Genomic DNA, 21,285 nt, shown 5'->3' on the forward strand with positions numbered 1-21,285 from the left:
AACCCAGACTGTGCCCTCCCCCAGGTTAACGAGTTACCCACCTGCACCGCCAGGCACCAGCAGATGTGGGAGATTCAGTTCACAAGGGGCGGGATGGGCACTTGGTGTCATGAGCCTTCAGAGGACCCCAACAAGAAAAGACACAGGAACCTGTTAGCAAGTGAGGTGAAGGTCTATGTTACCCTGTGCCCAGCCCCAGCACTGGAGCTGAATAAGAGCAACTAGTGTGGGTTAACTAGAGACCAAGTTAACTGGTTAACAGATGAATGGTTAACTAAGGACCAAGTTAACTGGTTAACAGATGAATGGTTAACTAGGGACCAACTTAACTGGCTAATGGATGGATAGGTTAACTAGGAACCAAGTTAACTGGTTAATGGATGAATGGATTAACTAGGGACCAAGTTAACTGGTTAATAATGACTGGATCAACTGGCAAATTGGTTAAACCATGAACAGGTTTGTGGTGATATTGTGTTTCCCCAAATCTTGTGCACCCTAATAAACTTATCTGGCGTCAGAGAACAGACAGCCACTAGATACTGAGGCCAGAAAATGGTGGCACACACGCCTTTAATCCTCGCATTCCAGAGGCAGAGATCCGTCTGGGTGCACAGCCACCGCACGGATGGACCAGGGTCCAGGCCCGTCATCTCCTCTGTGGCCAACGAAGCCAGTTCTGTGATGAGAGCAAAACAAAGAAAAACATCCAGACCTCTGTGAGTTCAAGGCCACACTGCAAACAGCCAGGCCTGGTGACCCACGCCTTTAATCCCAGGAAGTGAGGGCAGGAAGCAGAGAGGAATAGAAGGCGTGAGGACCAGGAACTAGAGCTGGTTGAGCTTTCAGGCTTTGAGCAGCAGTTCAGCTGAGATCCATGTGGAGGAGGACTCAGAGGCTTCCAGTCTGAGGAAACAGGATCAGCTGAGGACCTGGCCAGGTGAGGAAGCTGTGGCTTGTTCTGCTTCTCCGATCTTCCAGCGCTCACCCCAGTACCTGGCTCAGGTTTGATTCTATTACTAAGACCTGCTAAGATTCGTGCTACACAGGTTACTAGATGGATGGGTTAATAGCTGGTCAGCTGGTGACTGGGCTAGCTAATCCCTTGCATTACCACATCTGGTTCTCACTGTTTCTGACTTGCTGTCAAATTGTGGACCCATAGAACCAGAGAGAGACCTGCCCCCCACACCACCACTCACTGACACACTGACACACTCACCACTCACACACATCCCCTCCACCACTCACTGACACACTCACCACTCACACACATCCCCTCCACCACCCACTCACACACTCACCCACTGACACACTCACCACTCACACACATCCCCTCCACCACTCACTCACACACTCACCCACGTCTCCAAGCTCATACAGACCAGTCACGCCTGAAGAGCCGGCGGCCCGTGGCACACTCCCGCTTGGCCGGTCTGAGCTTCTGGGCCTGTGGTCCCTGACCTAGTGGAACGTGGGGTGCACAGCCACCGCACGGATGGACCAGGGTCCAGGCCCCGCAGAGCCAGTCCTGTCTTAGACAAAGAAAAACAGGGTGGGAACCCCACCACACCAGGCAGGGCCTGACAACCAGACAGGGACACCGCTCATTCGAGATAACCAGACGCAGAACAGCGCATGAGCAGAGGCCAAGAGCAGGAGACACTTCCGGCGGGACCTGACCTTCAGGTCAGAGACACGGCACCCGTGAGCAGCCTTGGGGACAGAACTTGAGTGAGCGCAGCCTGTAATCCAGCACTGGGAGGCAGAGGCGGGCGGATCTCTGTGAGTTCGAGGCCAGCCTGGGCTACAGAGTGAGATCCAGGACAGCCTGGGCTGCACAGGGAAGCCCTGCCTGGAAAAACCGAATATATATATATCTTCCTATACCAATGACTGCTTGCGGACAATGACTCCTCGCGTGATAGCCTCACTGTGGACGGACAAACCGGAAGCTTCAGCTCTTTAGGAAAGTCCAAGGAGGTCCTGGATGCAGCCCTGCCCCCAGCCGCCGGGGGCACAGGGTCACCCCACATCATGTTTCCACTCCTGCCTTCTGGGGTGGGAACTGGGTCACCTGGAAGGTACTAGGTTCTGTGGGGCGGCATGCCAACGAGCTGGCGAGGCCTTCCTCTTTCCAGCCCCTCCTCTGTCTCCCGACAGCGGCTCACAGGAAAGGGACCTTCCTGCTCCGCCACTCAGACACGACCACAGGCTGGGGACGGGGCAGGCGGGGGCGTGGCCTGCAGCCCGGGGCGTGGCCTGCAGCCCGGGGCGTGGCCTAGCGAGGCCGCCGCCGTCAGTGGGAGGGGCCCAAGCGTAAGCTCGAGCCTCTCATTGGCCAGCAACGGGGTAGGGGGTGGGACTCGGCGCGGGCCGCAAGGTTTACCCCGCCTCGGGCCCAGGGGGAGCCCTCTCGGAGCGCACCACCAGTTGATGGGCAGGAGGGAAGGCGTTTGGGGCGTGGCCTGCGGGTCGGGGGCGTGGCCCGCCAGGGCCCGCGAGGGTCTGAGGGCGGGGCCGGCGCGCAGGTACGCACCTCCTATTGGGCGGGGGCGCGGCGGGGCGGGGCCTGCCTCCCAGCGGCGCCAGGCCCCGCCCCCAGCCCGCGGGGATCTGCGCGGCGGCGGAGGCGGTGAGCGCGCGGTCTTGCGGCGGCGGTTGGCGGGCGGGCTTCCGCCGCTGGGACCGCCGCGGCCTGGTCGCTCAGGCTCGGACTCCGCGTCGGGCGGGCTGGGGGTGGGTGAGCCCGCTGCGGCCTGGGGAGGGCCGGGCGGGGCGCGGGCGGAGAGCCTGGGGAAGGGCGGCGGCTGGGCCGCGTCCGGTTCTGCGCAGGGCCCATGTGCGGCCGAGCGCCGCGGGGGCTGAGAACCTCCAGTTTCCTGCTGCGAGCCCGTATTTCCTTCCCTGAATCCCCTTCTCTGTAGTCTGAGTCCCCGTCCCCCCGAGAGCCCCGTATTTCGGCCTGAGCCCTGTCTTCTGCAGCCTGAACCCCGTATTTCCGGCCTGATCTCTGTCTTCTGCAGCCTGAATCCCGAGTTTTCTGCCTCATCTCCCCCTTTGCAGCCTGGACCCGTGTCCCTGCTGAGATCCCGAATTAACCCAATTCTCCCACCTCTGCAGCGTGAACCCAACATTTCTGACCCCCCTCTCTGCAGCCCGAGCCGCGAATTTCCTGCTTGGTACCCCAACCCTGCAGCCTGAGCCTGTGTCTTTGCTGCGAACTCTGAATTTACTGCACAGACCCCTCTGCAGACTGAACCCCCGTTTCTTCCTTCTGGACTCCCTCTCTGCAGTCCAAACCCAGAATTTCCTGCTGGAACCTTAGCCGCCTTGTGAACCTATCCCCCCAGTCTTTGCAGCTGCGTCCCCTGGAGCTTGACCTCTCACCCTACAGACCCTGAATTTCCCGTTGAACTCCAATTTCTACAGCCTGAATCTTAGTCCCTTATGTGAACCCCATTTTGCTTCCTGTACTGCCCCCATTCTGTGAAACCTGGTCCCTGCTGCAAACCCTCTCTCTGCTGCCTGACTCCTCCCTTGCTATGAACCCCATATTTGCTGCCCAAACCCTCTACTACCTGAGTCTTATCTTTTGTTATTTGAATTCCCATACCTGCTTAGAAGTCTTCATTTGCCTCCTGAAATCCCATCCTTGCCTGAAACCCTCTATTAGCCGTCAGCCCCCCAACTCTGCAGCCCGTACCCCCTCTGGGGACACTGTCTTGCTTCTGTGAACACTTGTACTACATAAACCCTGGTTTCTGTCCCTCTTCTCGTCCCTGGTGTCCTTCCTGCTGCTCTGGTCCCCTCCCCCATCTTTCCATTTCTGTCCACAGGCCTGGCCACCACTGCCAGGGGTGTCATGTCCTGAAGGCCTGCATCTGTCCCTGTCCTTCCAGGGAACGGGGCAGCCGCGTTTATGTGTATGTGTGTGTGTGTGCGCGCGCGCGTGCGCTGCCGTCCCCTTCAGGCCTAAGGCTGGGGGGTGTGAGCTTTGACTGGAGCGCCTGCTGCTGCTGTGGGTCCCCTGGGTGCGACCTTGAACAGGGGTCTGTTGAGTTTTGTTTATGGGAAACAGTGCACTCACTTCCCCATGCCCCAGGACCCTGCACTGACTGACTGACGGCCAGGTTCCCTATCTCCTGGAGGCCGGTGTGGCGTCTGCCCTTGAAGCTCCAGTCTGTGCGAATGTCTCTGAATGCAAGCAGACTCCTTTCTGAACCATCACACATTTTGTTGCAGGGCACCTCTGGCGTCAGACCCTGCAGCACCGTGAGCGTAGCTACTTCTTGCCACAGCTCCGAGTCATGACGGATGCCAAGTATGTCCTCTGCCGATGGGAGAAGCGATTGTGGCCTGCGAAGGTGACAGCTCTTATTCTCTTAATTTGTGGAATTAGAAATGACTTTTGGTGACAATAAAGTCTTTATCAGGCTCTGCTCCCTCTGAGTGGCTCTGGAAGAGAGAGTTGAGCCTGAATGCTTGGCGCCCGGATCTGTTGGCATGTGTCCCGGGGTGCCCTCCACTCCACCGGGTTTTGGTCTGCCACTTAGGAGCCTCTATATCCAGAATTGTCTTTAATTGTTTTTCACACTAAGGAAAAGAAAATAAATAAATAAAAATAACCAGAGCCAGCTATAAAAAGGCACGGAAGGCTGTGACTATGAAGTGTCTAGCGAGGAGCCCCAGACAGGGAGGAAGTGCTGTTTAGGGGTGCTTTCTAACAGTTCAACAGCAAGTGCTGAGCACGTGCCCTAACCTTGGATGGCCATGGGCTCAAGTGCCTCAGTTTCTCTGCCTGAATCAAAGGAGCTCAGATTAGGTGCCTGTTCAGTCCCGTGGCTGGCACCTTGGAAGTGCTTGCCACATGTCTGTTCCTGCACGTTACCATAACAAGATTCTTTTTTTTTCTTTTTTTACACATAGGTTTTGGCCAGAACTGAGACTTCAGTGAAAAATAAGAGAAAAAAAGAATTATTTCTAGATGTTCAGATCCTCTCGCTGAAGGAAAAGTTAAGTGTGTGGTTTTCTTCTTTCTTTCTTTCTTTTTAAATGCTCTCTCCCTGTCTGTCTGCGGCTCTAAAATGGTTCTCACAAAAAGAAGAGAAGCCTGCTTCTGCTGGATTTATTCATCTTTCCACACTAATAGCCTTGTTGAGAGGACAACGGGTTTTATTTGACACCAATTTCAAGTTGAAGGTCTTCCATGAGGCCCAGGGATCTGCAGGGAGAGGGTCTCAAGGGTGAATAAATAGAAATTTTCCCCAGGGAGCCATGCTGTGGTCTCCCTCCCACTGAGGACAGTGTAACTTGTTTCTGCTCCGGCTGTGCCGGGCCCACTGCGCCACTAAGAAAAAAATATTTTTCTACGCCAGAAAGGCAGATGGGTGCAGGACTCCGTTGTCCTGCACCTGGTGACCCTTCATGGGTCATCTGCAAGGACGATGTGGGTGTGGGCCTGCGTACGGTCCCCCGTCACAGTCCTCACTTCTGAAGAGTCCACTGGCTGCCCGTCTCCCGGGTCCCCAGCCCGCTCCTTGCCACCATCTTCAGAGCTGCCACCACTCGAGAGTCCCCAGCTCCCGCTCTCCCTGCGGCAGGGAAGGTAATTGAATACTTGAGTTTAAAAGGAAAGCGCGTCCTTTTAAACTAAAACGCGCCTGCTGGGTTGTAAACAGCTCTCGGTGACATTAGCGGCTACTCGGAAAACCTAACAAAGGAGTTATTTGTGCAGTTGAAAGTCGGATTTGCCTCATGAAAGTCCCAATTTGAATTTATTTTTACTCTTAACTCTAGCCGACCTTTTCTTAAAAGCAGGGGTGGGGGGGTGGGGGTAGAAATGGGAGAAAAAAGGGAGAAAAAAAGCCACATCCACCCTGGTTGGCCGTGCCTGTCACCTCCGTCAGTGTGACTTTGGGTGTGAGCGGAAGGTTGAGCAGGACATCTGGACAGTCAGCTTTGCAGGCGGTGGCACTAACCGGCTCTTTGTTGCTGCCGCCGCAGGATCCAGGTGAAGAGCTCGGCCGTGGAGGAGCTGCAGAAGTCACACATTGAGAACATTGCCGCCTTCCTGGGTAAGGGCTCCAGCCAGGCCACCAAGGTGCTGTGCCACAGCGACACCTCTTCCTTACGGGGAGCCTCACAGAAGGGAAAATGGATTGCTTGCCTTTATTTTTCCTTCCCCCTCTTGAGACAGGGTCTTATGTAGCCCAGGTTGGGCTTGAAATCGCTGTAGAGCAGAGGCTGACCTTGAACCCCCGATCCTCCTGCCTGCAGTCCCCAGTGTTGTGACAGTGCATTCATCTGTGCTAGGGACAGAACCCAGGGCCTCGTGCAGAGTGGGCACCCACTCCCAGCTCGGCACCTGCTTTCCGAGCCCACACCAGAGTCGGCCCTGGTTGCGTATGGTTGTGGCTTTTTGTTTGGGTGGTGCTGGCCTGCGGAACAACCACTGAGCTGCAGTCTCTGCTGTGTGGTTTTTGTATTTGTCTTTGAGGTAGAGTCTCATGCTGCAGCCCAGGCAGGCCTGGAAGTGGTGGCAGTCCTCCTGCCTCAGCCTTTCTAGCGCTGGGATCGCAGGTTCAAGCTGGGGTCCTCCACATACCTTAGCCAAAACCAGACCTACCAGATAGCAAGAGCCATCTTAAAGCCTTGTGATGGGCAAGGAGGATGGGAGAGGCTGCCTGCCCCGCAGGAGCGAAGAGCCACTGTCCCTGAGCACCAGAGGCCATTCTCCAGGGATGGAAATGGCCTTGAAGCTCACAGTCTAAGGACTAAGAAGGTAGTGGGATGGCAGGTCCCAGGCCAGCCTGCTGCAGACTCAGCCTCTGCAGAGGTGAACACTGTGGGGCCAGAGCTCCGTGGTAGGAGCCCTGCTCACATGAAGCCTTGCATTTAGTCTTTGGAACCCCTGCATGCGTACGTAACATACAGACACACATTGAGACAGGCACATGCATCTATGACAGACACACATGACTATGTAACAGACACATGCATGCACGACATACAGACACACACCCATGCATATATAACAGACAGACATGCATAGATAATATACAGAAACAACACATTCATGGATACATAAGACAGACACACATGCATATATAACCTCCAGACAGACATACACAGGTGCATATATAATATGGACATACACATACGTACATAACATACATACAGACAGACATATATGCATGCATACATACATACATAAATGGGCCTGTTTAAAACAATTAAAAAGCCCAGGAGAGCAAGGACAGAGCGGCCAGCTTTCATGCCGCCTCTGCCACCTCCCTGTCACCTGCAGGTACTGTCAGTGAGATGAGTCTGGCTGCGTGTGTGGTAGGACCCCCTTTGTGTGTGTAGGCCTCAGTTCAGCACCCTGCACTTCTTCCTCTTGTGGCTGAGCTAGGCTTCTTCTGCACCCCATTCCAGACCTGGTACTGGCACACTTGGCAAGGGTCCTGGGTGGCGGCAGTCACCACCCAGCAGAGAGGCCCAGGGCAGCTGAAGCAAGGGCTCCGTCTCCTGGAGCCCACAGCCCTGAGGGGCAGCTGCAGGCTATGCTACCACCTTGCTTAGAGAACAAGGATATCCCCAGTGCTGGCTCCAAGTGTTGGCGGCTGCCTGCTTAAGCAGGCACCAAGTATGGGTCTGGTAGACGGAGGCAGTTATCCCCTGCATCCTGGCGAGTGTGAAGCTATCCCCAACATCCCATTCAAATAAACAGTGCAAGACATTCGGACATGTTTATACAGTGTTGTTTTTCAGAACTTGGCGGGAGTTAGTGGTTATCCAGTCAGGCTGAGGTCATTCTGGGTGTGTGCTGTTCTTCAGTCATAGCCCAGAGTGAATGTATAGCCACATCTTGGCTTTGTCCTCTTTTCGGGGGGTGCACATAGCAGAGCAGTGCCGGGCATGGTGTGGTTGCTGTCTGCTGCTGCATGGCTGTAGTGGTGAACCCCAGGCACCCGGGTAGAGCCTTCATTGTAAGATCTTTGTCTCCGCAGCCTCTCAGAATGACGTTCCAGCTACTCCTCTGGAGGAGCTGGCCTACCGACGCTCCCTGCGAGTGGCCCTGGATATCTTGAATGAGAGGACCAGCTGGAGTCCTGAAAGCCGTCTGAGGGAAGATGAGGCCTCACTGTCCCAGAACGAGAAGCCATGCGCTGATGAGGCCTCTTGGGTCCCCAGCGTTCCCTCTCCTTCTTTTTGTGGTGAAGATGTGGCTGCTCGGCGCACACCCAAGAGGAGGTGGGAATGCATACCACAAAGCCTGTCGGGGTTGTGTGCATCTGAAGAGGACCCCAAGACAGACCTCCCAAAGAATGCAACCCCCGGGCCAGCATTGCCTTCCCCCACTGGAGATGGGTCTCAGGACAGTTCTGGGTCACGACTGGACCGTGGACAGGAGGATACAACCAATCAAAGGCAGAGGAATTTGGGAGAGACACCTACCCGGCGCCGCAGAACAGAGTCTCGCTTTTCCAAGGGGGAGAGTTTTTCAGGAAGCGAGGGACAGGCAAGCAGCTCTGTGACCCTGGCTTCTCCTAGGCTACTCTCCCAGGCCTGGGCAGAGGACCCCTGTGCCGGGGTCACAGGCTGCGACCAGCTTGTGCCATCAGACAGCAGCCAGTGGCTCCCGGTCTCTGAGAGAGGCAGAGGACGCACCACAAAGAGGCCCCTCTTGGACGGAGGCCAGAACCCCCCCGCCAGGCAGCCGGGGACTGGAACTGTGGGGGCAGCATCCTCCCCTAGGAGCTGGTGTGGGGAGGCCATGGCGCTGTGCAGTGCTGGTGACTGTGAGAAACCAGAGGAAGGTAACCGGGGCAGGGACACCTGCTGTGGGCTTCTGAGGTGTGCCCTGGGCATGTTTTAACAGTCCCTAAGGCATAGTGACTCTCTCTCCTCGCAGATCTGTCTTTGTGTTTGAGTGGGGGCTCAGGCAGAGTTGGGGTAGCAGTCAGTGACCCCTGAAAAGCACTTCTGTGTTGCTCTTGCTTGTGGGGTGTCAAAAGCACATTCCCAGTAAGTGAGGGGCCCTGCTGAGGGGATTAGGGGCCACCAGAGGTCATTCTGAAACCTGTGGGTGGCTGCAACCAGGGGCTGGTCTCTTGTAAACCTGTCGTGACCCACTGAGCTCTGGCAGGGAGATCAGAAATCAGGTGTGTGGTCTGGTGGCCGGACACAGTGGGATCCTTCACAGGGCCATCCTCTGCCTGGCCACGGGCTACAGGGAGTAGCTGGCCCCTCCACCATGTCTCACCTTGTTGCAGTCACCTTTTGGTTCTGGGGGGCCCATTCTCTGTGTATCCACATGTCAGACAGGGTCGCCACCTGGGGTTCCCACACTTTCTGTTACTGAGTGCCTGCCGCTCTCTGCTTCTCTTCCTGTTTATTTTATTTTTTCAAGATGTACTTGAGTCTGGAGCTCAGAGCTAGAGCATTTGCCTGGCAAGCGTGAGACCCTTTGTTCATCCCTAGCACCAGAATTTAAACAAAATGGAGGGGCCAGCAGGTGGCTCAGCAGGTGAAGACCCTTGCCATCAAGCTTAGTGACCTGAGTTTGATCTCAGGAGCCTACGGGGTGGAAGGAGAGAGCTCATTCCACAGAGTAGTTCTGACCTCCATGTGTGTGCTGGAGTGCACAAACACACATTCACATACCCATGCGTAGACACACATGTACGCACACACAGACCTCATATAAGCATGCATAGACACATATGCACAGACACACACAACATGCATGCATAAACACACACAAGTGCATGTAGAAAATGTTTAAGAAACGCAAACAAAGGTCTGACCACAGGGTGCACCCTTGTTGAACTGTGTACAGGCGGTCTTTGTCGGAGACGGTCCTTTGTCCCCAGCCCCTGGCAGGGTGAGAGGTGGCCATCGATTACTGTCCCCCTTTCTTGGCAGATCTTGTGTCCTCGGAAGAGTCCACAGGGTTCAAGTCCATCCGCCCGCTGCTGGAGGAGGAGGAGGAGGAGGAGGAAGAGCCGCCCCGGATCCTTCTGTATCACGGTAAGAGAGTGCCACACTCAAGAGCGGTGGGTGAGGCCCACCTGCGTGCGCAGCACTCGGGGAAGTGCCCTCATTGTTTGGCGCTGGTGGTGGTTTGCTTTGGTTTTTAGGCAGGGTCTCACCAAGTGCCTCTAAGTGGCCTGGAACATGCTGTGTAGACCAGGCTGGCCTCTAATTCAGTGAGATCCATCCCCCTGCCTCCGCTTCGAGAATGCTGGGATGAAAGGTGTGTACCTCCATACCTGACGTTTCAGTTTTTAGGTTCTGACTGACCCGAGACCTGTCCAGGGCCTCTAATGGTGATTTGAGAGGAGGCGGCCAGCCCCATCCTATCCCTTCTGGGCACACTGAGGAAAGATGTCGGCTCTTATGCGCTCAGTCGGGCAGAACCACCTTTGCCAGTGGTACAGGAGCCCGTGTCTGTCTGTCTGGGGAAGTGCAGTCCTCCCTAAAAGTGCTGCACAGATCGGTGTGCAGATGGGTGTGCAGCCTTAGGACGGGGGAGTTAGGGCTGCTGAGTGCACAGGTACGGCTCAGCCACTGAGGAACCCAGGGCCTCTCCTGAGCCAGGTGCATGCTGGGATGCTGCCCAGATGATGCAGGTCAGGCTGGCGGCTGCAGAACACCAGGGTTCTTAGTGAAGGCCGGCCAGACTCCTTCCCCATCTCACCTCCTGTTTCTTCCTAGTGGGCTGAGTTCCCGCTGAGGACCTAGAATGTTAGAAGGGCCTGGGTGCTGGTGTGAGCTACGCCCCGCAGCTCCTCATGGTTTGGGTCAGTTGTGAAGATCAGGGTGTCCTGGCTGCAGGGGCCTCAGCTTTGTGTCTGTGGATGGCAGGCTTGAGCTGATGGCTTCCTTAACCCACCAGACCGACTCCTGACAATTGCCAGTTCCCAGCCAAGGTCTCTGGCTGAGCCGCCACCTTCTCAGAGCATGTCACCACCACTCCAAGTTCCTGTTGGCCCAGGAGCCCTTTACAGCCTTCAGGTTTCGTGGTGGGAAGCATGGCGGCATCCCCTCCACTTCTTGCTAGATTTCCTGATGCTAAGCTTTGTCTGCCCCAGTCCCTCATCCTGGGGTTCTTGGCAAATAGAAAATGTTAAGTTGTATGCAGAAAGCCAGGCGAAGGCAGAGGGATCCCTGCAAGTTGAAGGTCAGCTCGGGCTCCATAATAAAATCCTGCCTTCGAAGTTAGTAACAAAGCCAGGGCTGCGGCTCTGTGGTGGAGCGCTTATGTGATACTGGCAAAGCCTGGTGTCAGGTCCGTCCTCAGCATCCTCAGCATAAACCAGGCACGCTGCACACCTGTCACCCCAGCACTTGGGAGGCAGAGGCCAGCCTGGGCTACCGAGTTCCAGGCCAGCCTGGTGTACATAGACCCCTGTCTCAAACCACAAGAAAGAATGACTTTTCCTCCTCTGAAAATACTGTGTTTTCTGTATTTTGTGACCTCAGTTTCTCCGATTCCTTGAACTTAGTGTTCCTGGGAGGACAATTTGTTCTGTGAGCCGTGTGATTATATGATCCACATTTTGGTGCAGAGTGCCTAGCATGACCCACACCCGGCATGGATGCCATCATTTAAATGTCTGCTTTGGGAAGGATGTTAGACTTAGCGATGGAGATTTGGGATAGAGCTCATCCACCCTACTGCTGGCTTCATCTCCTGCCACAGGACGTTTGTCACTGGGGACACACACAGTCAGGGCCTCGTGGCCCATAATGGGTGCTCAGACTCTCGGTCTCCGAGCCCTGTGTCCGGCCGAACTGTCTGGGTTTCCTGGTGTTTGAGGTTAGAGTTGGGTTTAAATGATGCCATGATGAACGTGGATTTTTCTTTTTTTTCTGTCTATACTGTACTTGTTTGAGGTGGCTTTGACTCAGCCCCTCTTTTCCTTCCTTTTAACCCTAGAACCACGATCATTTGAAGTAGGAATGCTGGTCTGGCTTAAATACCAAAAATACCCGTTCTGGCCGGCTGTGGTAAGTGTATCTGCACTGCACCCGCTGCTGCGGGTTCCAGGTCCCTCATCTCAGCTCCCGTCTACCCTGCTCAGGCATGTAGTTTGCTGTTAATGCTGCAAGGCTTAGGTGCTGATGGCTTGGACATGACCGGCCTGGTCATGTGATGAAGGCCACTTAACATGGCATTCTAAGTGAGATTCCAGCCACATCACCTCAGGGAAGCCTGTGTGAGCAGTGTTCTCTGCTGGGCTTCGGGAATGGGTGCTTCAAGTCTCCATTCGAGACCCCTGAATTTCGGTCCTGTGATGCTGCGGGCATGATGGCGGGTGCCTGTTAATCTCTGTACACAGAAGGCGGAGGCAGGAGGATCAAAGTTCATGGTCCAGCTACATAAGAATGTTGGAGACCAGCCTGGGACACGTAAGACCTGTCTCAAAAACAAAACAAAATAATAACAACAATAAAAAGATGTCTGAGACCCATGGAGGGTCTGTTGTGTGGCCAGTGAGCTTGCTGTGCCAAGGGCAGCCTAGGAACGTTCATGCACTGGGGCTGCAGCTGTCCTGTGGGGACTCTCCAGGTGGAGGCTCTCCCGCCCTCTCATCTCCTTTGTGCTTGCCCCTGACTCCCCTGTCATGGATGCTGTCCTCACACTTAGCTTATTTTATGGGTTTATGTCTTGTTTTGGAAATCTTTTGTTTTTGTTCTCCGAGACAGGGTTTCTCTGTGTAGTTTTGGTGCTTGTCCTGGATCTCGCTCTGTAGCCCAGGCTGGCCTCGAACTCACAGAGATCCGCCTGGCTCTGCCTCCTGAGTGCTGGGATCAAAGGGTGTGACACCACTGCCTGGTTCTATTTCTTTAAGGGTGGAAGCCAGGACCTGGAACATTCTAGCTCTAGACAGGTGCTGTGCCATCGGGCCACAACCCAAGCCTCAGTTAAATCTCCATCAGATGGTGTGGGTTTTAATTCTGGAATGCTGGCTGTGTGTGATGCTGCAAGCCTGTCATCCCAGCACTTGGTAAATTAAGGCGGAAGAGTATCAAGTTCAAGACCCTGTCCCAAAAGAGGGACGGAGGAGAGAGGCAGAGACAGACAAAATGCCTGAGGTGAAGGCAGCTGGAATCTGAGTGGCTTGCCAAGGGAGCAGCTGGCTGAGGGACTCCGGGTGGCCTGGCCCAGCCCCATCCTGCCGCTTCTGCGGTATCTTTTCTTACAGTTGTCTGTTTCCGATGCTGACAGGTTACTGGTGTGACAGTCTCTGGGCACAGGATTAGGCCTGAGGATTGGCATCTTGGGGGACCGTCTGTACTGCTCGGGAAGGGCTTGCCACTGTCCCTTTCGCATGGCCCCAGGAGAGGGGTCGTGTCAGGTCCACACAGTGGATTCTGGGCTTCCCCTGGTGCCCAGCCTCCGTGAACAGCTTCCGCTCAACCCAGAGCAGAGACTGGGTGTTTGGCAGAGGCACAGGCAGGGACATGGGCTGTCATGCCAGCACCTAGAAGGTCACCTCAACCACATGAAGAGTTCAAGGCCAGGGTGGCTGTGCGGGACTCTTTTCTTTTTTTAAATTTTTCTGAGACAGGGTTTCTCTGTTTAGCCCTGGCTGGCTTGGAACTCACAGAGTGCTGGGATTAAAGTGTGCACTCCCATTGCCCGGCTTACATGCGACCCTAAAGAAACAAAATGGACAGGGTAGGACAGCCTGGTGGTGAGTGCTTCCTGTATTAGCATGAAGGCTGAGTCCAGCTCCTAGAGTGCACTGAAAGGCAGGCTCTGGTGCACCTCCATCCTTTGTGTGGTGGAAGGCAGAGACAGGCGAGTTTGAGAATCTCTGGCTGTTAGTCTGGTGCATGCACTGACAAAGAGACCTTCTCAGGAAAGGTGGACAGCCAGGGCCGTCTGTGGCCTCCACACATGGACCTCTGCACAGATGCACATACATACCAAGATTTCAGAACAAGACCCAGCGGAGAATCGCTGGATTCTGCCCCATAATACCACACACAGATCCCCAGGAAGCAAAGGGGGCCTGAAGCCTGGGTCACACTCCGTGCCAGGCTGGCCAGGCCCAGTCCCAGGAGGGTCTCAGGAGCTGGGGAGCGTCACCTCTGCCCTCGTCATGCTGTGCTATCCCAATTTGTCCACAGGTGAAGAGCGTCCGGCGGAGAGACAGGAAGGCCAGCGTGCTCTTCATTGAGGGTGACATGAACCCCAAGGGCCGAGGGTCAGTGCTCCGATAGGGCCTGGGCAGGGCCGGAGACCTCTGTGGTGGCCCTGAGTAGAGCTGCTGCCTCAGCTGGGTAGCTAGGACAGGCCAACACCACCACCACCACCACCCCCCACCCCACCCCCCACCCCCGTGTCCCGCAAGCCCATCACAGAAGAGGCTCAGCACAATGTGGCTCTTGATTGAACTAGATCTGACCAGTTTGGCTATGGGTCCTCTGCTAGGCCAGCAGCACACACAGCCTCTCCCAGTGGTCTCCGAGGCCCCTCAGGCACCTTCAGAAGGTGACCCTGGACACCTGTGTCTCCGAGGCCCCTCAGGCACCTTCAGAAGGTGACCCTGGACACCTGTGTGCACCCGAGGGTGGCTGGGTGGGGTAGGGAGCTGGGCCCCATGCCACGGAGGTCTGGGTGGGGGGCCTCCTCTGGGATGAGGCTGCCATGCTGACCTTGGCCTCTGTTTTGTCAAGAATCACCGTATCGCTTCGAAGGCTCAAGCATTTTGACTGTAAAGAAAAGCACGCACTGCTGGTAGGTGGCGGCCTGTGCCGTGTGTGTGTGTGTGTGTGTGTGTTTGTGCGCGCGTGCGTGCACATCATTGTGTTGGTATTGTCACCTTTGTTCTGTGTGTTTGTGTGTGCACACGTGCATATGCACGGTTGTGAGGGTGTGCATGTGCTGAGGCACCCTGTGGAGATGGAGGATAGTTTGGGTGTCGGTCTTGCCCCCTGTTTTCCTCTGCTGTGTACCCCAGGCTCACTGGCCCTCGGGCTCTTTGGATTCTGTCTCTCCATCCTGTCTCGCCTGAGAAGTGCGGGACCACGCTGCCCTGCCACGTCCAATTTTCTGTGGTTCTGGGGATTTGAACTTGCCTTCCTGAATGAGCTTTGTCTCTGGCCAGGAACACTTATTTTGTTCTACTTAAAGACCAAAGCGCCAGGGTGTGGGAGGATGCTCTGCACTGAGCAACAGTTGGGTGTCATGGCTCCTGGGAGGTGTGGGCACTGAGACAGTGGTGGGCACTGCTTGCTGTAGATGCACACCAGGCACGTGTCTCATCACTAACATCCATTTAGTAAAGTGTCCCAGGGTGAGGACCCACTTGAAGGGGAAGCATGGTGGTGCGTGCCGTCTCCCCAGCACTGGGGAGAGGAGACAGGCGGTCCTTATGGCTCCCTGAGCAGCCTGTCTAGCTGAGTCAGGCACACTCCGGTTCAGAGAGAGACTGTCTCGGCAGAGGTCGGTCAGCTGAGGATGGTACCCAGCATCCATCTCTGGCCTCCACACATGTGAACATGCACACAAATCTGGGTGTGTGATACAGCATCCCCAAAGTGACTGGGGAAGTTGGAAGGTGACCCACATCCACATGTCAGGTGTGGAGTGCTGGCTAGCAGCTGAGGCAGGAGGATTAGGAGTTCAAGGGCCAGCCTTGGTTACATACAAGGCCTGGACTACATGAGACTGTCTAAAAATGACTAAAAAGGTCAGTCCGGTGGCTCACTGGTGCTTCGCCCAAAGGGACTTGTCTGTCATACCCCCTGACAGAGGGCCAGGCCACAGTGAGTGGTGAGAGCCTGGGCCACACAGCACCTCCCTAAGCCTGGAGCCCAGGAAACCAGGGCTTGTGCCCGGTGGGGGGGGGGGGGGGGTGGGGGTGAGGGAGGTGGGTTGCCACAGCCACCTGGGCCCTGTTGTTGGGTTTTGTAGGACAGAGCCAAGGAGGACTTTGCCCAGGCCATCGGCTGGTGTGTCTCGCTTATCACCGACTACCGAGTGCGGCTGGGTATGTGGGCTGTACCCCAGGAAGTGGGGGGGGATGTGTACCACGCCATTGGCATCTCCTGAGGGCAGGATGGAGGAGCTGAGGTGGATGTGCTCTACACAGCACTGCCTCTATGGGTGACTGACCCCTGGCAGCTTCTTCCTGGGGCAGTGGACAGACTTGCACCCCACAGACCTGCCTCAGGTCAAGCACAGCCTGGAAGGCTCCTGGCCGGGAGTCCTGAGCCACAGGACTGGCAGGGTGCAGGTCTGAGCACGGCCTTTTCTCATGCCCTCCACAGGCTGCGGCTCCTTTGCCGGATCGTTCTTGGAATATTATGCTGCTGATATCAGTACGTATAAGTGTTCTTCTCATGGGGGCTGCCTCTGGTCCTTGAGAGACCATCACTGCTGTCTTTGGTACATGCACTGAGATGCCAGTCTTACCCTGGGCAGAGCTCGGTGACCTCAGCTGCCCTCCTGCCCTGCATCCCTGTCAAGTGGACAGCTGTGTGCCGGGCGAGGGGGGTCTGAGGAATGTTGTCTTCACACTGGGGCATTTAGCTGGAGCACTCGATGGTCCCCAGAATGAGGATTCTCCTCGTGGGCACAAGCGCTCTGGAGGGAGGGAGAGGTGAAGAATCACCAGCTCCCATGGTGTGTCCCCTCACAGGCTACCCCGTGCGCAAGTCCATCCAACAGGACGTCCTGGGGACCAGGTTCCCTCAGCTGGGCAAGGGGGACCCTGAGGAGCCTGTAGGGGACCGCCGGCCAGGACAGTGGCGGCCGTGCAGGAAGGTGCTGCCCGACCGCTCCCGGGCTGCGCGGGACAGAGCCAACCGGAAGCTGGTGGAGTACATTGTGAAGGCCAAGGGCGCAGAGAGCCACCTGCGGGCTGTCCTGTGCAGCCGCAAGCCCTCTCGCTGGCTGAAGACATTCCTGACCTCTGGCCAGTATGTGACCTGCGTGGAGACATACCTGGAGGATGAGGCACAACTGGACGAGGTGGTGGAGTACCTGCAGGACATCTGCCGAGACATGGACGGCGAGGTGCCTGCACGCGGCAGTGGGGACCGCATTCGCTTCATCCTGGACGTGCTGCTGCCTGAGGTGGGTGCCCCATATTCAGCTGCCCCATGCCCCCTGGGCAGGCCCCATACCCCCTGGGCAGGCCCCCATACCCCCTGGGCAGGCCCCATCCCCCCTGGGTGGACCTCCATACCCCCTGGGCAGGCCCCATACCCCCTGGGCGGACCTCCATCCTACCCTGGGTAGGCCCCCATACCCCCTGGGCAAGCCCCATCCCCCCTGGGCGGGCCCCCATGCTTGCTGTGGTCCCCATTGTCTTATTGCTGTGGCTAGGACATGTCCACTTTAATTAGAAAGTAGAACATGGTGGAGCTGTGTCCTAGCTCAGTCCGGCCTCAAACTGGGGTCCTGCCTTGATGTCCCTGGGGGCTGGGCTGACAGGTATACATCACCACCCATGGTTGATGTGATGCTGGGATGGAACCCAGGGCCTCCTGCACTCCAGGCTAGCTCTCTGCCCGCTGAGCCACAGCCCTCCATCTTTCCCCAGGCAATCATCTGCGCCATTTCTGCAGTGGAGTCAGTGGACTACAAGACAGCCGAGCAGAAGTACATCCGTGGTCCGACACTTAGCTACCGGTAGGCCCCCGGATGCTGTGCCGTCTCTAAGCGACCCAGCTGCTCAGCTCCTCCGCAAGGAGGCGTGGTGCTGTGTGTGTCAGCGCACAGGTGCTGGACAGGGGCTGGACGAAGGCCCAGGTCTGCAGGCTGTTCTCTGAGCCAGGCTGGATGCAAGCCAGGACCCTGGGGCAGGGCAACAGCCTCCTCTGTGGTCGCGTGTGCTGCCCAAGACCCCTGTAATCTCCTTGTGTGGGGCGGTGTGGGCTCTGCCCCGCCTGCTCCAGTGCGGCTGGTGGCGGGCACAGAGCTAGATTAAGAGGCAATGTCGCCGTCAGCGGTGCAGCGGGATAAAGATGCCTCTCCTGTCGGCCTGCAGCACTCCTGAGATGTGTGGCCCCAGAGCCTCTAATCCACCTCTGGGCACGCTGCCAGACCTCAGTGGGAGCCAGGCGGGGTGGGCAGTGACATCAGAGGGCTGCAGTGGGGTCTCCATCCAGAGCCACAAGCCAGGCCCTGGCACGTCGGGGCACATCGCCCCTAACGATATGTCAGCATCCCCAGGCGGGCAGTGGGCCACTGGCACAAGCCTCTCCGTGCTCAGAGCAGCCAGGTTAGGCTCCCACTGGCCCGCCTGCCCAGGGAGCGTGTGGTTCCTGTCAGTCTCAAGATTTTGACCCCAGTAGACATTGCCTGTGACTCTGCAGGCTGCGTCCAGTTCCTGGCTGGCAGCAGTTGAGGGCATCATACTTAGTGCTCTCTCCTGGCATTCTCAGCCCATCATTGTGAGGTCCAGGCCAGCCTGGGCTGCCCAGGCTAAGGATGTCTCAGTCAGTCAGGGAAGTGCTGGTGTTGCTCCCAGGGCCTGTGTAAAAACTGGGAGTGGTTGTGTGCCTAGTTCCAGCCCTGGGACAGTGGAGACAGGAGGGCATTCTGGACTCAAGGCTGGCAGCCTAGTTAGCAAGGACCAGGTCCAGTGGGAGGAGGCCCCGTCTCCAAAGCAAAGGTGGAGTAGGAGGGATGAACGCCTGATGCCAGCCTCGGGCCTCCGTGGTGTGTGTGTGTGTGTGTGTGTGTGTGTGTGTGTGTGTCTGCGCACGCGCGTGTGCATGTTGGTGAGCGAGGTCTGCCACTGCAGCCTGTCTTCTGATGCAGTTCTTGAGATGAACTCAAGTCTTTGCTCCTACAAGGCAAGTGCTTAATGCCCAGCCATGCCCCAAAGAACCCTCCTTTTCTTTTTAGATGTGTCTGTTTTTTGAAACTGGATGCTCTGCCTGCTGCATGTGTGTGTGCCTGGTACCTGCAAATGTCAGAAGAGGACATTGGATCCCCTGGGACTGGAGTTTGGGATGTTTGTGAGCCACCACGTGGGTGCTGGGAACTGAGCTTAGGGCCTTGTCAAAATCAGCAAATTGGGGTTGGGGATTTAGCTCAGGGGTAGAGTGCTTGCCTAGCAAGCGCAAGGCCCTGAGTTTGATCCTCAGCTCCACAAAAAAAAAAAAAAAAAAAAAAAAATTTCAGCAAATTGTCCCAACCACTGAGCCATCTCTCCAGCTCCTGCAAAATATTCTTTAGAATAAAGTGTGGACGGGCAGAGTGAGGAGGCAGGTTGCCGTAAGCTCAAGGCAGCCTGGGCTGTGTGAGACTTTGTCCCACGTGGGGCTGCTGCGTCACCGAGCGCTCTTCTAGCTTAGGGGAAGCCCTGGGTTCCATCCCAAGCCCACCTGGGAAAGTTGTGGGGTTTTGTTTTTTTGTTGTTGTTTTCTGAGACACAATTTATCTGTGTAATTCTGGCTGTCCTGGAACTTGCTCTGTGGACCAGAGATCCTCCTGCCTCTACCTCCTGAGTAACGGGATTAAAGGTGTGCGCCACCACTGCCCGGCCCCTCCTTCTTTTCCACGGCCTCTCTTTCTTTAATGCGTAAATGCCCCTGCTCAGCCTGCATTGTAGCGCTTGTCCTAAGACTGCAGATGCTCTCTTGTCCCCGGAGTCTCATGGCCCTCTCTTGTTTCCTGAAGGGAAAAGGAAATCTTTGACAATGAACTCCTGGAGGAGAGGAACCGGCGCCGGCGCTGTCGCTGATGCCCTGGCCTCCACCCCACCAGTAGGGCCTCCACAGCCTGCCAGAGGACTCTGCGGAACGTACTAGAAGCGAGAGGCCCCGAGTGTGCTTTGAACTGGGGTCCTGCACCTTCAGTACTGGGTCCAGGAGATGAGATGTCATTGACACACCAGAATCTTGCTGGCAGCTACAGACAGACGCTTTCTGGAAGTTTCTGTGCGTGTATGCACGTGTATGCTTAATTTTTTTTGTTGTTCTTTTGTTTTTTTTTTAATTATTATTGTTAGTTTTGTTTATAAATGTGGTGATTGAATGCACATGTGTCATGGTCACTGTACAATGTGGCTGGCATGTGTGCTTGGGTCCTGTTACTTAGTATGTCAGCCCTACAGAAGGTTCTGGAAAGACTAATTTGAACATCGGCTCCCAGAGCATCGACGTGTTTCCCTGGTCATGTTTTTCTCATGTCCTCTCTGTAGTTTCTGGAATCTTCTGCCACCCCCGAGTGGTGAGCAGGAGGAGGGGGCCCTTGCAGCAGCGGTTTTTGTAGGTGGGGCGTGTTTGGGAGGAATCCCAGGGAGGACAGGCAGGTCAGCTGCACTCCGCCCCCATGCTCCTTTCCCCACAGAGCCAAGCACTGAGGCCTTGGGAATGGACTCACAGCTGTCTCCAGCATGGCTACCACCCCACCTAGAAACTGCTTCTGGATTGAGGGTGGGTGGGTGATAGCAAGAGAAGGCAGATTCCGGCGTCAGCCGCCACACTGCATAGGTACCAGGCCTCCAGGTGGCTGTGTGAAAGCTGTGCCCATCACGGGTAAGACAGCCACTGCTGGCCGTGAACCGTCCTGAACTGGACTGCTAGCCAGCCAACACAGCCCCACGGGGGGCTCAGCCAGAGGTTCGGTTCCTGGATATGGGACGCACAGATGTCCTCCACACTGGCCACCCCAGAATGAAAGGGACATGGACTCAGTGGGGACCGGTGAGCCTCCACACCTGTCCCTGACAGCACAACAGGATGGTACAGGACAGCTGGGGTTGCTCAGAGACCGGCACAGCAGGGCAGCATTGTCTGCAGAACTCAAAGGCCTCGAAAAGCCCAGGAACCTGGCTCCATCTTTTGTTGAAATCTGGGGTGGGGGAGTGGGTCAGAGGCTGGCTCGGCCTGTCTTGCTGCCCATGGGGACTCCCCAGGAAGGGACACCAGACAGAGCCATCAGTGGGGCTTCTGGGGCCTCTGAGCCGAGTAGCCAAAAGAGACCTGCTGACAGGGACCCGGCTTCCTGTTGGCTTTGGGAAGTGGGCCTGCCCTGGTCTGTGTGCGGCACTGACGGGGAGTGGGGGCCTTTCAGAATGTCGTGTCTCTGAGGTTTTCCCTGGCTGCTCCTGACCACATGGCCTCACTGAACAGACTTGCTCTGTCTCGGAGTCAGCTATGGTGACCTGGCTGAGAAGTGCTGCCCTGTAGGGTGGGCCAGGAGAAAAGAGCACCCTGCCTCTGTCCTGGCTTCCCAACACTGGCAGGCTGGGAGAGAGATACAGCCGGTCATGAGGAAGGGCCTGCAGTGTCCCCGCCCTTCTG

General features: G+C 56.3%; 1 protein-coding gene across 3 annotated transcripts; it reads left to right on the plus strand.

Moving 5' to 3' along the window:
• Positions 1 to 2,582: 2,582 nt before the first annotated feature.
• Pwwp3a (PWWP domain containing 3A, DNA repair factor) lies at positions 2,583 to 19,954 on the plus strand. Of its 3 annotated transcripts, none has more exons than XM_036170728.1 (14): positions 2,583 to 2,635; positions 4,246 to 4,367; positions 4,930 to 5,015; positions 6,007 to 6,077; positions 8,013 to 8,822; positions 9,931 to 10,035; positions 11,948 to 12,018; positions 14,149 to 14,225; positions 14,698 to 14,758; positions 15,938 to 16,013; positions 16,294 to 16,344; positions 16,665 to 17,101; positions 17,571 to 17,659; positions 19,658 to 19,954. In XM_036170728.1, the coding sequence occupies exons 2-14, from the start codon at positions 4,311 to 4,313 to the stop codon at positions 19,719 to 19,721; spliced, it is 2,055 nt and encodes a 684-aa protein (XP_036026621.1). In that variant the 5' UTR covers positions 2,583 to 2,635; positions 4,246 to 4,310; the 3' UTR covers positions 19,722 to 19,954. The 3 variants fall into 3 exon arrangements, with proteins under 3 accessions (XP_036026621.1, XP_036026622.1, XP_036026620.1); XM_036170729.1 differs by lacking the exon at positions 2,583 to 2,635 and adding an exon at positions 2,648 to 2,739; XM_036170727.1 differs by lacking the exons at positions 2,583 to 2,635; positions 4,246 to 4,367; positions 4,930 to 5,015 and adding an exon at positions 5,029 to 5,608.
• The last annotated feature ends 1,331 nt before the right edge of the window (positions 19,955 to 21,285 follow it).

This window comes from Onychomys torridus, chromosome 21 (assembly GCF_903995425.1).
Source record: "Onychomys torridus chromosome 21, mOncTor1.1, whole genome shotgun sequence".
Lineage (NCBI taxonomy): Eukaryota > Metazoa > Chordata > Mammalia > Rodentia > Cricetidae > Onychomys > Onychomys torridus.